This window comes from Hippocampus zosterae, chromosome 1 (assembly GCF_025434085.1).
Source record: "Hippocampus zosterae strain Florida chromosome 1, ASM2543408v3, whole genome shotgun sequence".
Taxonomy (NCBI): Eukaryota; Metazoa; Chordata; class Actinopteri; order Syngnathiformes; family Syngnathidae; genus Hippocampus; species Hippocampus zosterae.
In genome coordinates, this window is record NC_067451.1 from 33265246 (window position 1) to 33287911 (window position 22666).

At 44.6% G+C, this 22666-nt stretch overlaps 1 protein-coding gene across 1 annotated transcript in view; it reads right to left on the reverse strand.

Moving 5' to 3' along the window:
• The window catches only part of fstl5 (follistatin-like 5), a 146635-nt gene that overhangs the window by 35674 nt on the left and 88295 nt on the right, over positions 1-22666 (reverse strand). The window contains exon 7 of the mRNA XM_052059325.1: positions 7643-7809. Coding sequence (XP_051915285.1) covers positions 7643-7809 — 167 coding nt within the window. The remainder of the gene's footprint in view (positions 1-7642; positions 7810-22666) is intronic.

Below are 22666 nucleotides of genomic sequence, written 5' to 3' on the forward strand. Positions count from 1 at the left end.
GGGGAAGCAGTGCACCACTAACACTGTGTACAGTGGGGATGGGGCGCTGCTGACTTCGACTCGGGACGTGAACCGGTGGGCAGAGTACTTCGAAGACCTCCTCAACTCCACCAACACGCCTTCCTTGGAGGAAGCAGAGCCTGGGGACTCCGAGGTGGGCTCTCCTATCTCTGTGGTTGAAGTCACCGATGTGGTTAAAAAGCTCCTCGGTGTAAGGCCCCAGGGGTGGATGAGATCCGCCCGGAGTTCCTCAAGGCTCTGGATGTTGTGGGGCTGTCCTGTTTGACACGCCTCTGCAACATCGCGTGGTCAACAGGGAGAATGCCTCTGGATTGGCAGACCGGGGTGGTAGTCCGTCTTTTTAAAAAGGGGGACCGGAGGGTGTGTTCCAACTACAGAGGGATCACACTCCTCAGCCTCCCTGGTAAGGTCTATTCAGGAGTGCTGGAGAGGAGGGTCCGTCAGGAAGTCCAGCCTCAGATTGAGGAGGAGCAGTGTGGTTCTCGTCCCGGCCGTGGAACAGTGGACCAGCTCTACACCCTTAGCAGGGTCTTTGAGGGTATGTGGGAATTCGCCCAACTAGTCTACATGTGTTTTGCGGACTTGGAGAAGGCGTTTGACCGTGTCCCTCGGGGAGTTCTGTGGGGGGTGCTTCGTGGGTATGGGGTACCGAACCCCCTGATACGGGCTGTTCGGTCACTATACCACCGATGTCAGAGTTTGGTTCGCATTGCCGGCAGTAAGTCGGAATCGTTTCCAGTGGGGGTAGGACTCCGCCAAGGCTGCCCTTTGTCGCCGATTCTGTTCATAACTTTTATGGACAGAATTTCTAGGCGCAGCCGAAGCGTTGAGGGGGTCCGTTTTGGGGGCCTCAGTATTGCATCCCTGCTTTTTGCAGATGATGTGGTGCTGTTGGCTCCTTCAAACGGGGCTCTCCAACTCTCACTGGAACGTTTCGCAGCCGAGTGTGAAGCGGGTGGGATGAAAATCAGCACCTCCAAATCTGAAACCATGGTCCTCAGTCGGAAAAGGGTGGAGTGCCCCCTCCAGATCGGGGAGGAGATCTTGCCCCAAGTGGAGGAGTTCAAGTATCTTGGGGTCTTGAATTGGGCTGAATTGGTTGAACATAGATGAACAACCATTCACTTTCACATTCACACCGAGGGACAATTTAGCATGTTCCATTAAAACTGCCATGCATGTTTTTGGAATGTTGGAAGAAACCGGAGTACCCGGAGAAAACCCACTCAGGCACGGGGAGAACATCCTAATTCCATTCCTGCACCTCTGCACTGTAAGGCCGACGTGCTGGCCAGTCAACCAACGTGCCGACTGATGGAACATTTTTTTGACAAAATACAAATTATTTGATGTAAAAAGAAACATATTGAGTGTAAATTGATGACAAAATATAATCTATTCGGTAAAAACTAATACAGGGGTACCCCACCCCTTACAAATGCCTCTTCATACGAAATTGTCAAGTTACAAAAGGCCTCAACAGAAGAAATTTCAAGATACGAAAGGTAAATATACAGTGTGGGCTGCTAGTCGCAGCTCCGAGTTTCCTGAACGCAACATAATTATAGCTGCGGCGCCATTGGCTATTATTGAGCATCATCCTGGAATCCCATTGTTCTAAGAGGGACCTCTACTGTATGTTTCAATCTGTATGTGTTCTCATCATTCGCCCCTCGGGCCATGAGGTGTTCCGAGAGTTTTATGTAAATGTTAATCACCCAGAAAAAGTGTTCACCAGTCAGGTGATCGCTCACTATGCTGATGTTTGCCTTGGAAATTTTCGAAGGACTGTTAAAAGCCGACAAAATCAAATGTCTTTGGATTAGTTCTTTACCAAACGCCAGGCAAAACCCACTTCTGAGAGAGAACATGAACTAAAGAGAGCAAATAATGATGGGGATGCAGTTAAAAGTTAAATGACCATAATTTTTATTCTTTATTCTTCGTTTTTCTTACATTTTGCACAACTCTCATTTATTCTGCTATAATCTAATTGCAACACGTATTTTTTCTATATTTTGTTGCATTTTTATGCTTTAGAACAGCGGTCCCCAAACTTTTTTGCCCCACGGACCGGTTTCATGTTAGACAATATTTTCAGGGACCGACATTTAAAGTGTGGTGGATAAATACCACAAAATAATATAATATGACCTGCATGGTACTGTGGTATTTGCGAAACATAATAATAAACATGAATCTTGACACGAGGAACGTCCTATTTGGCCGACGAACTGTGGTCGCTATGGTAACGTTAAAACGTGCCTTCAAAATCAAACACACAGCAAATGCAAAGTGCATGAAAAATGTGATTCACCATTGCGCATATTCCGTAGCGAGGGCTTGGTGTGTGGGAATCTCTTGTTGAGATAAATCCGTATTTTAAGTTGGACTCCTGATATTGTCTATTAAATTTAGCCTTCTCTTTCTTTAAAGTCGTAGGCTCATCTTCTGTTTCCTGGCTGGGCTTTTTCCCCTTCCCAAAGACATTAGTTTTTTTTTTTTTACCAATTTTGCGAGCTCCCGGGCTTCATTTTAGCGGTAACCCATCACGTGAGCGAGAAGCGCGCCTTGACCTACGTCAAGAGGGACATAGTGTAGGCGGATGTAACAGTGAGAATCTGGTAACCTTTCAAAACAAAACATCTTTCAGATCGTGAAATAAATACAATGGAAGTAATGTCAGTTATTTATTCTTTCTGTGCGGTCCGGTACCAAATGACCCACGGACCGATATCGGTCCGTGGCCCGGAGGTTGGGGGCCACTGCTTTAGAAAACATTGATGTTTTTTTGGGGGGTGGATGGGGCATTTACGGATGGGGGTGGAACGTATAAGGGCATTTACATGCCAAAATATGATCAATACTATATCTGACAATCATAGAAAATAATAGGAACCCCCAAAAATGTCAAGAAATGGAATTGTTTACAGTAAACAAAGAAAAACAATCTCAACCGATGAACCACATCCTGCTTGATCAGTCACGTAGCAGCCTGCTCTTGTAAATTTGCCATGATGCCTATGACTGACATGTGATCACTCCACAATGTTTCCTTGTTGATTTTTGTCATGTAATTTATTTTAAAGCAAATATGTATTTTTTTTACTACTACTCTCATCCGCAACCCTTTTTCAATCCAACCAGTCTAGTCGCACAAATGTGGTTGAGTTGCAATCAATCAACGTGGGTCATCCAGGCTGACGGCTTTGAGTGATGATGCAACAGCCAGCAACGTTGGATGGAATTATGCCATAAGCCGATTTTTCTCATCGACGAGAGGCTCCGGTCAATCTCCCGGCACTGGTGCACGCACTGGGATTAGCGCAGATGCCACGAAACGTTGACGAAGACTGCTAAAGATAGCCCGGGGAGACATGCAGATGTGACTGATTTTAAAATTGTATAATAAAATTTAAAAATTACAAATGTTCACTAGGATAGCCAACAGTTTATTGCTCCCTCTCATTATGTGTTATTTTGAGTCAAGTCCGATTTTTGGTGATGACTCATGCAATTGACGTTTTCAGACGAAAAGGTCGGAAAAGGTCAAAAATTGTGAACCCTGTTTATACTGTGGCTCATGCCACTTTATACTGGGTTCTCGTCACCTTTAGAATAGATTTTAGCACTTCAGCTACTTGTCGATAAATCACTGAATGGTTTGGGTCCTGAAAACATGAACCAAGTGTTAATTGAATATAAACCCAGTTAGTCTTTGTGGTCTGCGCAGTTGGGTCAATTAGTGGAGCCTGGGTTTCAAAGCAAATATGGGGAAGCGGCATTAGCTTTTATGCTGCACAGAAGTGGAATAAGCTGCCATAAAGAAGTGAAGTCAGCCCCAATTATAAATGCTTTTCAATAAAGGTGAATAACTATGGGTTTTTTTCTTCCATATCTTTGATGAAGATCTTTTCAGCAGTAAAATCAATTTCATTCTAATTTTGTAAAGCAACTTCGTATTTCTTTACTTTGATTTTAAATGTCTTTAAATCTTTTGTTTGTGTAGGCATTTCATTGTCAATGTACAATCTTTTAATAATACTCAAGCTATTTTTTATCTCTTTTTTGATCGGAGAATATAAGTTCTTATAGCTGTTGTTCTTGTAAATTACTAAAGTCAGTGTGGGGGCGCTACTATATCAATTTTGATGTCACAATTGAGTGAAATATATACATGTTTTCCAATAACAGGCAGAAAAGTATTACTTGGTTGGCTCCAAGCACTCAACTATTTGTATTTGTATGCAAGACACTAAAAATTCAATTTTCATTAATAAGTTCACTTTAAATCTAATTTGGACGCATTAGCTAGCACTTCCAATACAATTTAGTGGCACAAAACTTTTCATTTAGCTGCAGCGACTCAGACACAAACCATTTATTTTAGGAGTTTGGCAACCTCACAAAACCCCTCGCACCTCTTTACTTTCTCCACTCACGTAAATCCTTCAGAGCTGCATGAAGAAATAATCTATCTTGACGTCTCAGTTTTTTGTTACATCGAGAGAGTTCTCATTTTTTTTCTTTCCAGACACTTCTCAAAGCAAAGTGTGAAAATTGAGCGTTTAAATGCGTCACGCTGCTTCCCAGGGTGTCGGAGGATGACCGCGGACAGCTGGGCAACTCATTTGAAGGGTCATTAAGATTTAATGTTTTACATCAGTGGCTTCACTGGAGATCCCTTTATCGACTGCGGCACTGTTGACTTTATTACGTATCACACAGACACATGCACACAATGGAAATTAAATATATATATATATATATATATATACTGTATATATATCCAGTATATATTTTAAAAGTAAGGTCATCTTATCTGGTATCTCCTCCTCAGTGAACTCAGCGAAGTGTATACGCATGCACACACACACACACACACTCACACACACACATACACACACTTGCAAAAACTGTGCGCCAACGGCGATTACTCTGAGACTGCAACTGAAGCTGAGCTTCCTCTAAAAATTCCACCCCTGGAATGAAAAAAAAAAGTGGTGAAATATGTACTGCTGTGTGTACATTTCATTGACTAGATATTTGCTGGAATAGCTTCATCTTTTGTTCAGAATCAACTACTTATCAAAGGTAACTGACACGGCTGCCTTTTCATTCATGCCCACGGCGCCACGGCGCTTTTACACAGTTGGAAATTGAGCATCCATTGCTTTGTAGAGTGTGTTGTTCCACTGCGCAAAAGTGGGCGATCATTGGATAAATGCTGGGTTTTATCCGGCCCATTGGATGCTCAGCGTCACTGGGGCTCTATGGGGCCCGGACGCTCAGCTTGTGCGTGATGATTGGATGGTCTTAGGCGGAGCTGATCTTCCCCTCAAATGAATGACCAACAGCCGCCACTGCTGTCGCAAGGGTGGAGTTTCTTTCCTTTTGGTATTTTGCGTGACATTGCACAGGTGGGATTGGGCGTAACGTTGCATTTACGCCTCATAATCCTCGCGGCATATTTGCATCAAAATCGGGGTGTAGTATGCCTGAGTACGACGTACTTAACACTGCAGAAACAGAACTAGACTCGCTGAGGTCTGTGCATGGCATTTTAGCTGTTAAACTGCGAGATCTCCCATTGCAAATGTGCATGTGACACGGGCGATTGGAGATGAACTTGCAACCCCGATGGTGCGTCTGTGTGTGACATCCACCACCGACCAAACACACCAAAATCGCATCGTACCACCCGTGCTTTAAGTTACACCTGCTTTTCCAGATTTTAAAATATAGTCTACTTTTTGAGACCAAATTTGCAGATGTGCTGCGAGGTTGCCGCAGGAATGGAGGGAAGCATAGTGTGTCTATCAAATTCACAAAGACACTGAACTGGACCATTGCCGCTGCACAAAAATGACAATGTGCTCATTTTTACACCGAGCACAGACAACTTTCTGTTACCAAACTCGAAGATGAGTCCGGGCTGAGGAAACTGCGTGAGCCAGAATGCCCAGAGAGAGGCGACACGGCTTCAACCACGCTAGACCAGACTAGCGCTGGCACGAAAATGAAGTTACGCTCGTTTTTATGCCAAGTGCATGGGTACCAGGGAAATATTATCAGGTTCAAATCAGACTCTGAAACAATAAATTTAAGAAATTAGTTTCAAATCTCCAAACAAGAATAAAATCATAGTTGTGTTGATTTTGAGGAAAGAAGTATAGTTAGGTGAAATATTTTCCCGCAACATCCATTTTTAGATCTGCTTTATCCATGCAAGAGTGCTGGAGCCTCTCCCAGCTGTCTTCGGGCAGTTGGTGGGCGACACCCTGAACTGGTTGCCAGTCAATTGCAGGGCAATCGTGAATAATAAAGAAAAAGTATATATTTTAACTTCAAAAGTCAAATTTTGAAAACGGAATTTTGAAAGCTCAAACAAGACTAAAATCATCATTATGTAAAAATAGTATTTTTTTAATGAGAACAAAAAAGGCTTTTTTTTTCTCTTTTCATGGAAAAGAAAAAAAAGGCAAAAACTGCTTTGAAGAACCTCGGTACTCACCTTCATTATCTTTGCGCAACCCCCCATGCCTCCGAGCGCCCACTCCCCATCTCTCGCGGTCATCAAAAAAGCACCACGAGATAGCAGACATACTGAATTATTGTCAAAGTCTCAAAAACAAAGTACCAAAAGTCACACACGCAAACTGCATACAAAACAATCCGAAAACAAAGGGCGGAGGGGAAAAGCTGAGTTTTATGAGATTAAAGTTGAAATTGAACATGACATAATGTCGTATCCGGACAATTAAAAAAAAATCCAAAACAAAAATTAAATCATGACAGAAAAAGTCAATTCTCTAGAAAATGTATTTTAAAATGTAAAAAGGTATTCCAGAATTGTGTGGAGGTTAGAACATAGGAAAAATAAAAACAATTTTCTGATAATGATTGCTTTTCGTAGAAAACAACAAAGAATGCCATATTTTTGGAAGAATCATTAGAAGAATAATATTGGGATGATTTTTAAAATGGGCACATTATAATTTGTTTTAATAAAAAATAGTAAAAAAGAAACTCAACTTTTCATGATGTTTCAATATATTTTGGCAAGAGAATTTCTCCAAACAGAACTAAACAAACCTGTAAAAAAAATTGAGAAGAAAAAGCAGTATTTTTTTTCCCAAGAAAAGAAAATGTGAATATTCCAAGATAAGTTGAAATTCAACAAGTTGTATTCTCTTGTGGTATTTTCAAAACTCCAAACCTGAATAAAATAGTAATTGTGCAGGAAGTGTTGGGGAAAATGCATTTTGAGAAGGAAAAACTGAATTATTATCAAGGGGAAAAAAAGTTATTTTTCCAAAAGTACTCTTGCAAGAAAAATGGGAATTTTAAAAGAATAATTGAAATTCAATGAAAAAACATTTCACATACGCAAATAAAAAAAGTGAATTTCATCTCCAAATAACAAAAAACATTATCATCATTAATTTAATGTATTTATTTTCAAAAAATAACATATATATATATATTTTAAAAACAATGTAAAAAATGATGTCATAATTCAACGACAACCCTGCTTTAATTTTGTTAGAAAACCCGAACCTTTGCCTTCCCTGTATTAAATATAAAAACCATTTGGCTGTGTTTTTGATGTCAGACTTACGTTAATGTCATTCAGGTTCAAGGCGTTAAGATACTGATTGTTCCTTTTCCACAGGATGGGCGGGCGACGCTCCCCCGTGATGGCGCAGGTCAGCACTGCGCTTTGGCCCACCGTCACGGTCTTCACCATCACCCTCTGGTGGTCCGGGAGATCCAGCAGGTACACATCTATTGACCACAGGACGATACAGAGTCACGGAGACCATCTTGTATTTTGCGGGTTTCATGGGTTTGAATACAAAGGCAAAATAGATTGTGAACTGGCACTAAATCAGAATAAGGACCGACAGTGTAAATCCATCCTGAGAGACCAAAATGTGATCATTAATGAACACAAGGTTATTTGCTGGTGTGCAACAGAGGCTGAATTAAAATAACAATCTTGGTATTGCAATTTAATGAGAGAGAGGAGTTCAATAATTTACCAATCCCTGAACAACTGAAGAAGGGAATCGTCAGCAAAACTATACTTGAAGGCTAACCTTGGCTTCAATAATTTTTTGTTGCGATTATTGTTCATGCTGCGACACAGGACAATTATCTCTCAACAATTAAAGAACATCAACCACTTGCAAACGGGCACACATTCAAAAATCTGTTTTTTGGGGCTATGAATTGGACTTAAATTTAGTAAAGGTTTAGTAATTTAGTAAATAAAGGTTTTCTTATCTTACAAATGTTTTCTTGAAGGTACCTGTTTTGAGCAATAACCCTAATCACCCTGAAGAAAGTAAACCCTAACGTCTGAGCAGGCAGCCGTCGGCAAGTGCTCTTCAACAGCCTTGTGTTTTTTGTTGTTTTTGTGTTTGTTTTGTCACTTTGTGTTTGTTGTTACGTCGTGTGTACCTGATGTGGACTGTTTTCAACATTTTTGCCCACGACATTCGTCAAAAAAGAAGAATCTGTGCTTGGTGGTTGCGCCTTCTCGGCGGTACGCGTATACCAGCAATGATTTTGATTGGGAGGAATGTCGGCGCCATTTGACTGTCGTTGCTGGACAGCTCCGGGGTGCTTGTGTCTTGTGCCTGAAATAGGCAGCACTTTCACATGCCACAGCCCCACTTTGTTCAGCGAAAAGGTCGGTGCTGATGGACAGTCTGCGGCTGGATGGATGCATGGCTTGAGGAGAAGAAAGGAGCATCAGCGCAGAGCGGCAATGCGTATGTGGAACTCGGAGTCGCGGCTTGGAATTGGAAGCGGATTTACATGGGACAGGAGAAGAGAGCCAATCTCTCTTTTTCGTAAATGGATGCTACAGCTTTTTGCTGCTTTCAAGCTTAGCTTGTCGCCGACGTGTGCCCATTTCAGCATGACGTCTTTGATCCACTGGTGAAAAGGACTATCATCTATTACTGCTTCAAACAGCAAAGTGACAACAGTAAAGATTAAACATGGCACGACTGTCTGTTTTATGTGTTGTGTTGTATTATTTTGTCATTTTATGATAATTGTTCTTTTTATGGCGGCGCGGGCACCTGCAGCGACTCCTCTTGTTGTCTGTTGTTTGTTTAAGAGGGAGGAAATTTCATGTGTGCTGTATGTTACAGTATATGTTACATACAGTACAGCACAGTTGTACAGTACAGCACAGTTGACAATAAAGTTGTACTTGATACTGGATAAATTTGACAAATTCATCGTTTTCCCAAAGTGAAATCTTGGTGAGCAACAAACCCAAAAGTGTGACATCAATTCAAGAACAACATTGGCGCAGCTCAATAGGGAAAGTGTCCAAGGCTAGTCTGAAATTGATTTCAGACTGGCTGAAATCAATTTCAGCTTCAACCAGTCTGCAGTCATTTTATACAGTCACCATTGAGAGCATCCTGTCCAGCTGCATCACTGTCTGGTATGGTGCTTGCACTGTGTCCTGCCAAAAGACTTTGCTGCGCGCCGTGAGAGCAGCTGAGAAGATCATTGGTGTCTCTCTCCCCCCACTCGTGGACATCTACTACTCCCATATGACCCTCCAAGCCATCTGGATCGCAGGTGACCCCACCCACCCATCCCACAGCCTCTTCTGCCTGCTGCCGTCGGGAAGGAGATTGCGAATTCTCCGTGCCAGAACCAGCAGGCTCAAAAACAGTTTCTTCCACCAGGCGGTCAGGAGACTCAACTCCCTCCCTGCTCTGCCCGCACTCCTCGCCCTCTGCCTGTCCCCGGCACCCCTGCCTCCTGTCACAGACTATGACCCTCCCCTCATCTTCCGACATCTGTGTATTGCACAATTGCACAATGCACGACCTCACTTTACCCACAATAGCCACAAGTGCCATTGTTTATGCTGTTTCCATTGTTTATAGTGTCTATACTGTTTATAATGTTCAGATTACATCTCATGTCTTTTATACAGTGTAGCCGCTATCTTATCTTATCTGTGTGTGTTTAATGCAGAGCATGTTTGTATGCATGTTTGCACTGAGGATGGAAAGGAAGAAATTTAATCTATGCTGCATGTCATACATAAAGCATATTTGACAATAAAGATGACCCTGACATTGACGTTGAAAGCGATTTTTCGAATTTGTCTGAGGGGGTCCAGGTGTTTGAAGAGTTGGAGGAGAGGTTGTTGGCAAGATGTATATTGGATCATACTAGTACGAGCCAGATACTCAGGATTTGCTGTATCCGAAATACTGGCCGTGGAGTGGAGACACGACCTATTGTGAATGGAAGAATGGTAAGCTGTATAGGCTGTGGTGATTAGCCTCGTGTTATCTTTTGCAATTCATTGTGGGTTGGTGTCCGACATTGGCGACATTGGCATTGCTAAGGTACCGGTAATTGTGTTGCATTTTTGCCCGGTCACTCCATGCACTGTACAAAGCCAGCCAGAAATCGATTCAGAAGGATGATGTTGTAAACTAATCTGAGGGGATACAGGAGGAGGTTGCTGGCAAGGTGTGTATTGTACCATACATGTATGAGCCAGGTGCTCACGATGCGGAAAATGTTGTGCCCGAACGGCTGGACGTGGCATAGAGATGAGACGTATCGGGATTTGAAAATGGTAATCTATTTCTGCAGCAGTTATTAGCCTTGCGTTATTGTTTGCAATTCATTACGGTGCTGTGCTGTAAACTGCGCATGATGGGATTACCTACTTGGTCCATCCATTTCTGCTAGTACTGAGAGCACAAGTCATAGTGGGTCGGTGCCTTACATTGTCATTGCTAAGGTAGTTCTGCTGCGTTGTCCTCCACTCCGCACGTTACATTGGCAACATTTTTAGTTGCAAACCATTAAAGATGATTCAATCTTCTTAGTTAGAAATATTTTATTTACATGCAGAATTTTTTTCGTGTGGCCAATCAAACAATTGTTTGCCTGGATGTGAACGGTGCGTTGTCACACAGTGCCGAGCTATTTCGCGCTACGTTTTTTAGTATGGTCCGCCGTGTGGTTGTGAAACTACTCGCCAGTCAACCAAGTGTGTCAGAGGAGAGAAATAATAACAATAAGAATAATGAGTCTGACTCATTTTGTTCAGAAATGTCCATGGCAAAGTCAGGAAATTCTGATTTGGGGATGGTTATCTGTCTGGCTGAGGCATTTCAGGGAAATGACAAATTCGGTTGTTGAGGGAACACCAAATTTGCTGACAGTACTGGCACTGCCGGCCAAAACATGAACATGCCATTTTTAGTATTTCAGCTGTATAACTTGTTGATTAAGTTTCAAAACGTGCACATTAAATGAGAATTAAAGACATCATTCTTGCATTTATTGCCAAAGCATTTATGAGTGGTAAAGTGAAAATAAAAATAAATCTGATTTACAGTATGTGCACCTCCATTTTCTGCTTGTGCACCGTAGAATCTGAAGTTAGCTGCTCGTAAAACAAGTTGGTCTGGAGCTCTTCCTGATAGATACAAGAATGTACAGTTCCCAACGGTGGATGGAGTGCGACATGCATGGTGTCCAGGAATTGCATGAAGCACTGAGTGAATTCACTGAGTTGTGTTCCAGAACCCCTTAGAGAGAGCCTACTTTAAGCTTTCTCTTCAAAACAGACTCCATTAGTTGTACTCCTGAAGGTGTAAAATCCAAACCTAAAGACCCCTGCGCATTTCCGTCTTAACCTTCCCTGTCTTGGCGACCTCGGCCAAACTTCGAGAGCCCAACTGGCCAATAGGAGCAGAGTGCTCGGGAGAATGGTGAGGCTCACAGCTAAGACTGGTAATCTCTCTCTTGGCCGACTAAATCGCTGCCCGGATCACAGCGAAATAAGAGGATTAATAACGCCCAGTGGTCCAAACCTCCACCACCTCTCCATAAACTATCATTGTTGTGTTTCATGTGTGTCTGTAATGAATCAAAGAAGAATATTTCCATGAGCCAGTAGCAGCGATGAATACTCAGCAAGTTTTCCCCTCGATATTATATACTGTATTTATAATAACAATTTGGTGACAAAAAGGGTGACAAAAATGGTATAAATATGCCTGGACATATATATTAGAAATACAAAGAAATACTTTGTATCAAAGTAATATAACAGAATTAGGTTAATTTTGATGCTCATTCTAATTGCCAAATCCCACAAAAGATAGACGTAATCATCAGTGAAAACAAACCGTCATTATTTGAGCAAAAGAGGCATGAAAAAGTCAGAATATTCTTAGAATGATGAGGCAATACTGAAAAAAGTCAGAATACAGTGAAACTCCTCTACAATGAAATCATGTTTGCAGCAAGACATTTTTCACAACAGGGGTTTTTTAACTGTAGCAAATTTTATCTCAGATGTAAACACACACACACACACACACACACACAAACGTACAGCATATGTGCACTTTTTATTTTCATTCCAATACTGTAGGTAGTGCATAAATATGACCATACACTTATTTGACATTGTTTAACATTAACATACAATTGTTTTATAGTAATCACTCCACTTTGTCTGTTGTTTTACAAGTCATTTCTACTATTATATAAAAAAGTCAATATCTATAATTTGTTTTCAAACTTTACTTATATAAAATGCACCTGAAGCATAACAGTACTGTAATGAATAATATCTCTACGGTATACAGTACTGTAACACCTTATGAATATGTAATTAATAAATTTAATGATACAAAACTAAGAAAAAAAAACCCACCCGAAAAACGTTACATTTTTTGGGTTATGTTGTGAAGCAACATTAGAATTTTCTATCCATTCGTGAAAAAATAATTGATAGAAAATAAAAGTATTGATTTGTTAATTTTTAGCTGATTTAAATTCCAATTTAAATCCCAGCTCTTTGGGAAGTAGGCAGGGGACACCCTGAACCGGTTGCCAGCCAATCGCAGGGCGCACAAGCATTTGCGCTCACATAACTGTGACGGGCAGGGGCTCACTTAATCAGATCACATGCAAGCCAATTCTCTTCGAGTCTAATGTAAGATGAATTTTAATAACACTAAAGTGTTTTGAGATTTTCATTTGTGGTATACTGAAACTATTTAAACGATAAATTGTAAATATGTGGGTGGAGTGACAATTTCAGGCAGCTTTTTTGCTCTCCCTGTGGGGGTTGGTATGATAACTATAATTTTGTTAATATATCACACAATTGAATTGGTTAGGGATCATTTGGGCTCTACATATTCCACCATTTTCCGAAGTGGAACAGGTGGTACAAACTCGCCACTGTAAACTGAGCCTTGAATTAGAAACTATTTTTGAAACCATTTTTTCCCACCCTGCATGATTTCCTGTGCAAGTAAAACACATCCGGGATTCTCCAGATTTAGAAGGTACTGTAAAGAGGCAAGGAAATTGCGTCTGTCGTCCTATGAACTCAGGCTAAGTCTATTCTCCGCCTCTTCTCCTCTCTGCACCAAATCCCGGCAAAGACAGACTTGTTCGGCTCCTGCCGAGTGGTGATTCAAAATCCCATTCCCATAATGTCGTCCTCTAACTGTTCAATCTTGTCAGCTAACGCCGCCAGGATGCGCTACAAGCTACAAACTCCATTTGCTGTTGATCCCCAGAGGGAGGGCGCAAGGTAAACTACTCAGAAAGGATTATTTTTCGGGGCAGGTTTCCCCTATTGGACATATGAGTTCGGCGACAGGAAGTGTTAGTGTCTCATGCTCTTGTTGCATGTCTACTCCGTAAACAAACACAGTGTAACTCTGCCTCTACTTATGTCACAAGCATGTGTAGGAATAGAGATGCATTTTTTTTCAATGTACTTGTAAAAATATGATGTTCTTCCCTGAATAAATTTTGACTTCAACTTTATCTTGGGAAAGTACAATTTTAGTCTTGTAAAATTGCCTATTTATCACAATGTCATTTTCTATTCCCCATAGCATAATTCTGGGAGGGTGGCCCGGTGGGCCAGTGGTTAGTGCATCGACCTCATGCAGAGGTCATGAGTTCGATCCTGGGGTTTGCATGATGTGGGTTTTCTCCGGGAAGTCCGATTTCCTTCCATATTCCAAAAACATGCATGGTAGGCTGATTGAACACTCGAAATTGTCCCTAGGTGTAAGTGTGAGTGCGGATGGTTGTTTGTCTCTGTGTGCCCTGTGATAAGGGTGTTCCCTGCCTACGGCCCCAAGATGGCTGGGAAAGGCTCCATCATCCCCCCCCCCCCCCCCCCCCCGCAACCCTTGTGAGGAAAAAGCTGTCATGTTCCGTATTTGACAGCAGGGGCTGCCCCCTGCTGTCAAATACGCGTTCTTGCTTGCCGCCTGCACACCTGCCACCCATTTGTCGGTGATTGCACCAGCTATATCTAGGCGCTCCGGCAGTCGACTCACTGCCGGAGTATTCCACGCCGTGCCATTGCTGTTGCCTATTCCTTCTCGGTTAAACGCTGCTTTAAAGACTATTGACAATTGTTACGTTCCTTGATATTCTCTCGTGTGTTATTATAATATTTTGCATAATCTTTCTCCTTGCCGTTTTTTTGCAAGCGTTTTCTGTTGTCTCCTTATAATTATTTCCTGGTTCTCTTTTTAACCAGCGTTTTCTGTTGTCCGTTTAGACGGGTTTTTTTTTGTTGTTGTAATAAATATTATTTTCGTGACAAAGTTCCTTTCTGTGTCTGCTATTTCGGTGATCCACTTATTTCCAGTTTGTTGCGCACAAAGCGATTACTCTGTCGCTTCGAGCGCAACGAGACAGAATACTCCGGCCACCATGGATCCCGCAGACATAGAAAGGATTTTGTCCGCTCTGTCCTGTTAAGTGCAACAGATGAGTCAGCAGGGCCAAGGCATTACGGAACTCTGCGGCGCGATTTCCATCCTTGCTCATAGGTTCGATGATTTCGAACCCTGTATTGTACGGTTGTAAGAACGGAGAACACCTCCCCCGGTGTGTCACCATACCACCACGAGGCACCCGTCTCTTCCCCTACAATTAGTAGGGAACCGTTGCTTCCACACCCCCCCACATTACGGGGGTGAGCACGGTCAGTCTGGGCACTTTCTCCATCAGTGCTCGCTCGTCTTCGACCAGCACCCATCCGTCTATGCTAATGATAACGCGAAGGTTGCAATGAGCCTATTGACAGGTCAGGCGGCATCATGGGCAATGGCGATGAGTGAAGCAAAACCGAGCCTCCGGTCTTCTTTCCCAGGCTTCGTGGCTGCGTTTCGCCGGGTGTTCCACCATCCCGTGCAGGGCAGAGAGGCTGAGGGCCGGGTACTTGAACTCCACCAGAGGAGGCAATCTGTAGCGGACTATTCGATCGAGTTTCGGATTTTGGTCGTCCAGAGTGGCTACGACGACCAGGCACTGCGTGGATTGTTTCGTCGCAGATTGAACACCCAGCTCAAGGATGAACTGCCGACCCGCGACAACAGTTCCGATCTAAAGGAGTTAATAGATCTCTCCTTGCTGTTGGACAACCGCCTGAGAGAGAGAAGTGTGGAGGTGGTTGGTTCCCGTTCCGGCATGCTACGTACCGTGGGGCATCCCGCGAGACGCCTCGGGCAGCTTGGTCCGGAGACCACCCCCGAGCCCGGAATGCTGTCACCGGGGAGGAGCCGATGCAGCTGGGTGGCGAAAGTTCCAGACCGGAGGAGAGACGTGCCGGTTCAACGATCGGGCCTGGTCAAACAGTGGCCTACAAGGACATCGGGCCGCTCCCTGTCCCTGACCTCAAACACCTACACCCACCGAGTACTGTGAGTCACGACCCCGCGCAGAACCTCCCGAGCCTCGGCGAGTCGACCCTCGGCCGTGGCACCCTAAGAGACTGGAACTCGAAGGAGAGATCTATGGGGCGTCCCGGCGCGGCGGATCAGGGCCCTAATAGACTCAGGGGCAGATGATTGTTTTATCGATACCGACCTTGCCTCAGAGTTAGGCTGTTCTATCGAGGAGTTGGGCGAAAAGAAGCGTGTTCATGATCTCGATGGGCGCCTTCTGGCGGTTGAGACACATAGAACAGAACCACTAAAGCTCAAAGTATCCGGGAATCACGTCGAACGCAGACAGTTTTATTTAATGCGGGCCTGAGCCGTTCCGGTTATTCTCGGCTCGCCCTGGATCAAGACTCACAACCCCGTTATTTCCTGGGAGCGCCCAGCAATAGACATTTGGAGCCCGTACTGTTTTGAGCAGTGTTTACGATCAGCCGTAGGGGGACGCGAACGTGCCGGTGACGACTCCCCTGAAGTCATCTGCCTTGACGGAGTGCCAAATTGCTTGCTTATTCCAGTCCTTCGTAGCCGAAGACGACGTTGCGCTCCCCCATCCTTCGATCCCCGCGCTGTTGACGCCGCTGATGCGCACGTTGGTGCGCCCTCAGACCCGCCAGAGTAGCGCAGCCGCGCCCGCGAAGGTCGCAGCGATAGTGGCCGTCCATAACCGGTCCGGCATGTCGCTTCTCCCTGCGCTGCAGAGCCGCCAGGTTGTATGAGGCGTCGTGATGCGCTGCGCCCTCCAGGGTGCGTCGTCGCCACTCCACCCGATCCGATGCCACTTCCTCCATGTTGGTCGGATCGATGGCGAACTTCTTTGAGAGTGACCTTTATGCTGTCTTTAAAACGCTTCAGCTGCCCGCCGCTGCTCCTCTCCCCCGTACTTAATTCACCGTACAGCACCTTCTTTGGCAGTCTGTCCGGTGGCATGCGAACCATGTGGCCGAGCCATCTCAATTGACGCTGGAGGAGGAGAGTCGTTAGCGGTGGGACTTGCAGTCTGCTTCTGACGTCCGTGTGCGGAATTCTGTCCCACCAGTGAATGCCCAGGATTTTCATTAGGCAGTTCATGTAGAAGCGCTCCAGTTGCTTAAGATGTTTAGCATAGGGCACCCATGCTTCTGAACCATAGAGTAGGATAGACACACACACAGCGTTAAAGATCTTAGTTTTTGTGGTAAGAGTTAAGTTCTCTTAAAAACATCGCTTAGACAGCCGTCCAAATGCTGCAGCTGATGACCCGATCCGCCTTTGGATCTCGGGTGTGAGATCGAGCTTCATGTTGACAGATGAGCCAAGGTAGACGAAGTCGCCAGTGTTCTTCAGAGCATTTTCCCCGGAGTGGAAGATAAAGGGGTCAGCATCGGTGGTCTGCTGCCAAATCTCTGTCTTTGTTGCATTTAGGACGAGGCCAGCGCGGGTATACGTGTCCGTGAGGACGTCAAGGGACAGCTGCAGTCCTGGTGGCGTGTGACTCAGCATTGCAGCGTCATCGGCATACTGCAAGTCCAGCACAGACGTGTTACTGATCTTCGTTCTGGCTTTCAATCTTCTTAGGTTAAAAAGGCTGCCATCGAGACGGTAATTGATCGAGATACCGTCTCGTATTGGGTCGGTATTGTTGTAAACATGTTTCATCATGACAGCAAGGTAGATGTTGAACAGGATGGGTGCAAGGACACATCCCTGTTTGACCCCCACAGCCACTGGGAGAGGGCCGGACTTTTCACTTCCACACACCACCCGGCCTTGCATACCATGGTGAAGGGCCTTTAACACCGCAACAAATTTTGGCAACCAATGCGTCCCAGCGCACCCCATAGGAGCTCCCTGCAGATTGTATCGAAAGCCTTAGCTAGATCTATGAAGGCGATGTAGAGGTTCCGATGTTGTTCTCTACATTTTTGTTGTAGCTGGCGCAAGACGAAGATCATGTCTGCAGTGCAGCGGTCTCTGCGAAAGCCGCACTGTGATTCGGGGAGCACGTCATCGACTATGGTGGAAAGAAGTCTGATGAGCATAATGCGGGCAAGGACTTTCCCTGCCGTTGCCAGTAGAGAGATGCCCCTGCTATTTCCGCATGCTGCTTTGTCGCCTTTCCGCTTGCATATATAGATGATGTTAGAATCTTTCCAAGCTTGTGGCACGTCTTCCCCCTCGTGTCCAGAGTGTGGAAGCGGTTCTGCCGGTCCCTGGGGGCCATGGCAATTTTGACATCGGGATATCATCCACAATCCAATGGGCAGGCGGAGCGCGCCAACCAGAATCTGGGGGCAGCCCTACGCTGTGTGTTTCTCCACCATCCCTCCACCTGGGTTGACCACTTACCTTGGGTGGAATATGTCTCTTCAGCCACTGGGAGGTCCCCCTTCATGACGGCCTACGGGTGTCAACCGCCGCTGGTCCCATCCCAGGAGGGACAAGTAGAGGTTCCTTCCGTGCAGTGCCACCTCAAGCGGGCCCATTGCGTGTGGAGGGAGGCAAGGTCCGCGTTGTCCCGCACGGCGACCCAAAACCGGCAGATTGCGGACCGTCATCGGCGCCCTGCACCAACCTATGAGGTGGGGCAGGAGGTGTGGCTAACGACAAGGGACCTGTGCCTGGCCTGCACGTCTGCAAAATTGGGGCCCCGATTCACTGGGCCGTTCGTGGTGGAGTCCGTCATCAGCCCCGTCGCGGTCAAGCTCCGGCTGCCGGCCGCTATGAAGGTTCACCCCGTGTTCCACATCTCTCTGCTCAAACCGGTGGCGACCAGTCCCTTGGCTCCTTCTCCCACTCCGCCCCCTCCTCGATGGTGACCCGGTGTACACGGTACGGGCCATCCTGGACTCTCGGCGCAGGGGAAAAGGGATTATCGGTTTGTGTGTGTAGTAAACATAGGCTGCAGCTGAAATTTAATAGAAATGCACACACCCCTGAAAGAGTTTATTAGTTACCTCAAGATGCCCCAAAATGGGTTCAAAACAGAACATTTGTCTCAATGAAGCGCCTCAACTCGCTTCAACATAGTTCCTTGACACCAAGATGCCACAAGGTATTGCCAAAGCACAACTTTTTTCTGAATGAAGATTCTCAACTCTCTCCAACATACAGTAGTTCCTTAGCAGAAAGATGCCGTAGGATGAGGCCAAAGTATAACCTTTATTGCTTGGGCCTGAGAAATAAAACCACAAGCAGATGAGTTAGTAGCAAAGCATATGGATTCCAAAAAGAGAAAATCTGTGAACATTTGAAACCCCAACTAATTGTGAGGCTTTTAAGTGTGAATCACACAAGTCCAGCACTTTTCACTCTTGATATTTATCAGAAGAGTAATTGGTCTTTCTGTAAGACTCCGAGTCAGGAGTGACTTGCCCTCCCCGTGGAAGGATCAACCTCAGACAACTAACCTGTAACAAGTAATTAAGGAGCAGGACTGAGGGAATACGGCAGCGCGACCACATTTAAAATTACCACGAGGGTCATCGCATGAAGATAAATTACAGGCCGGTCGCTTAACGCAACTCTTTCTCGCAGCCTGTCGCTCTCCTTCAACCGGTCGCCTGGTGGCTTAAACAGGCAGCTTTATCATCAACAACCAAAGCTACCCGCCAAGACTCAAAGTTGGATGCCTCGGAGTGCAGATAAAAGCGTTTTTCCACATGTCGGCGTACAGACAGGGAATGAAAATAAAAAAGACGGCGAGAACACAAAAGAAAAGGTTTCTGTGATCTTGGATGGCTCAGATCATTCGCGAGAGCTTCTCAGTTCCCAGAAGAAGAAGGAGGACAGGTTTCTGTTTGTGATGCCACAATCTATAACAAAGACAGAAAGTCGTTTGAAAAACAAGTGCTCTTTTTTGTCTTCCTTTCTTGCATTTGGGATTTTGATGTGGAGTGCCGCAACCAAAGACAGCAACACTTGCTCACATGTTGACGCCGTCTCACTTCCACTTTTTATCTTTTATAGTGAAGGATCATGTTTAAGAGTTCACTGTTCATAGCTTCTTTTATAGACAAAAGGACACCTGAAGCGAAAGCAGACCTTCACCTGCTACAAAAGTCTGCCTTTGATCCTCTTCCGTTGCTAGTTGCCTCTATAAAGATGGTGACGAAATGACAGGTGACAAGGAGATTGATGGAAATTTGCCTGAAAGTCATTCTTGAACTCAGGCATCATATCGACTCATGTTAACATCAACGTGATATCTTCAGTCCAAAGCAAGCGAGCATTAAACTGCATAGGGACACTGACTGAATAATTTCTCTCTTCCTCCCGCAAAGTAATGTCCACTTGAAACAAAAAATAGAAAAACAGTTTCGCTAAATGGAAAGCAGCTGGATGGCGCCGCTCTGATTTGTTTCATCCCAAGGACGAGTCTTAAGAAGAATTCCAATTGGAATCTGTTTTGCAGCGCAACCTCAGCCACTACGTTTAAATGAATGGCATCATGGAAGGAAGCGATAATGTACCGGTAATGTGTTTGAAGGCTTTTTGATGGATTTTTTTTTATTTGAGACAGAACTGATTCCATATCAGTTACTGACGCTTGGAAAAACTCAACCCTGCATTAAAATCCTAATTTGAAATATTAAACCCAATTGGTGTCTTATGTTGTGGAGGGGAGTCCATTTCCTTCTTTTATTTCTCTATATGTTGGGAGAAAGACCCAACACCACGTCGTCTTTTCTGCAGTTTATCACAAAAACAATACGAATCGAGTCGGCCTCCTGAGAGTTTCAGATTTTGTTCAGGAAGCAAAAGAAAAATACAGTCTCACGTTTATATAGGGATATGTTAATGAGAGGCAGGCAGTTCTGCAACCTTATGTAAAAATCAGAAACAAAGGAAAGTTGATGCAATTCAATCTCAGCATGATGGGAAAGTCCAGACCTCTCCTGCTGTGCATAAATCTTGATTTAAGTGTTCCTCCTCAGGGAAACTTGACGGCCTTCAGGGAGTCTCCCGAGATTGGGGACGCAAAATAAGACACTTGCGAGCTGTTAATCACTCAAGGGAGAAGAAGATACAAACTTTAAACTACATCCTTTGTTTTAAGACTTTAAACAGATGTTCAGGTGAGAGACTGGTACCAATAGTACTCATAGTAAGGCTAAATTCCTCCAGATTGTAACTGGCATACTATTTTGAAACCCATACTTTGACACTCAAACCCTAATTTCATTCCTCTGTTTTGAAACCCTACTTTGTAACTGTAACACAGACTTTCACCCCTAATTTGAAACCCAAACTCTGTATTAAACTCTCACCTGCACTTAAACAGCCCAATTTGTCTGTGAACCTCTAATACCTATTTAAAAACTTGCTTTTAAACCATAACTCAGGCTTGGAGCCTTAATTTGAAACCCAAATCCTGCTTTGAAACTCTAAACTTGATTTATAACCCTGATAGAAAATCTCAACCGTAGTTTGACACCATAACCCTTGGTTTCTGGCGCATTTCAGTTGAAATGTGGATGGGATCTCATAGCTTACCCACTATTCATTGGGCCCTGATGCAGTATATTATTCAAGCATCAACGTTGATGTCATTTATGAAAAGACATGACTGCGTGTCTGGTGGCTTTCTCCATGCATGTTGATTCTGGCGTGAATAATGCATAGGTCTCTCCAAAAGGTGGGCTGAAGCGCTCTTGTTCAGGGAGCACTTGCACCAGGTGCTGTTATCATGTAAAAATGTTGAAATTAACTCTCCTGACCAAAGCTAAACTTTCACACAGGCGCTGCCCCACTTCTCTTACGGCTCTCATACAACACCCTGAGGTGGGAAATTGCTGGATCGCCTGTGTGCCCTCCATCCTGTGTCACTGTTGCGTGGTCTCTTTTTTGAAAAAGGTCGCTGTTCTGCCTCTCTTACATCTCTGACATTCATCCATCCAGGCATCCATTTTCTGATCCGCTTATCCTCACTAGGCTTGTGGGGCGCACTGCAGCCTATCCCAGCCATCTTTGAGCAGTGGGTGGGCGACACTCCGAACCGGTTGCCAGCCAATCGCAGGGCACGCAGAGACGAACAACCCTCCGCGCTCACGCTCACAATGAGGGACAATTTGGAGTGTTCAATCAGCCTGCCGGGCATGTTTTTGGAATGGGGAAGGAAACCAGAGTACCAGAGAAAACCCAGGCGGGCACGGAGAGAACATGCATATTCCACACTGGAAGGCCGAAGCTGGAATCGAACCCTGCACCGTGAGGCCCACATGCTAACCAGTCGACCACTGGGCTGCCTCATCTCTCACAAAATATTAAATTTCCAGGCAGCATAAAAGGGACTTTTGGTTTGACTGGTTGTAAGAACATGCATAATGGAGGGATCGCATATCAGAGTTGACTGGAACACTCACCCACTAAAGATGTCATCCCCACATAACACGTAATCATTAATTCTGCATTGAGAACTCTTTGCAACATGCAGAAAGACTCCACTCTGTGCTGCTACTTGAGTTAAGGATCAAACTTCAAATGGCTTTGGAAGGTAACTGTCATGTTCAGTTTGTAGTTATATTTGGGGGGACTTTAATTTTGGCAGAACAAACCGGAAGTACCTTGTCAAGTTGCGTATTTGGTTAGATTCTACGGCACTTTAATTTTGGTAACACACACCGGAAGTACCTAGTCCAGTGAAGACTTCATGGTTTCGCGCAAGCTGTTGTCATCGTTTCTCGTTTTCTTCTTGAGTATATGCCTTGGCTGATTTACCACTCCAAATTGTCCCTAGGTGTGAGTGTGAGTGCGAATGGTTGTTCGTTTCTGTGTGCCCTGCGATTGGCTGGCAACCGATTCAGGGTGTCCCCCGCCTACTGCCTGAAGACAGCTGGGATAGGCTCCAGCACCCCCCGGGACCCTAGTGAGGATCAAGCGGCTCGGAA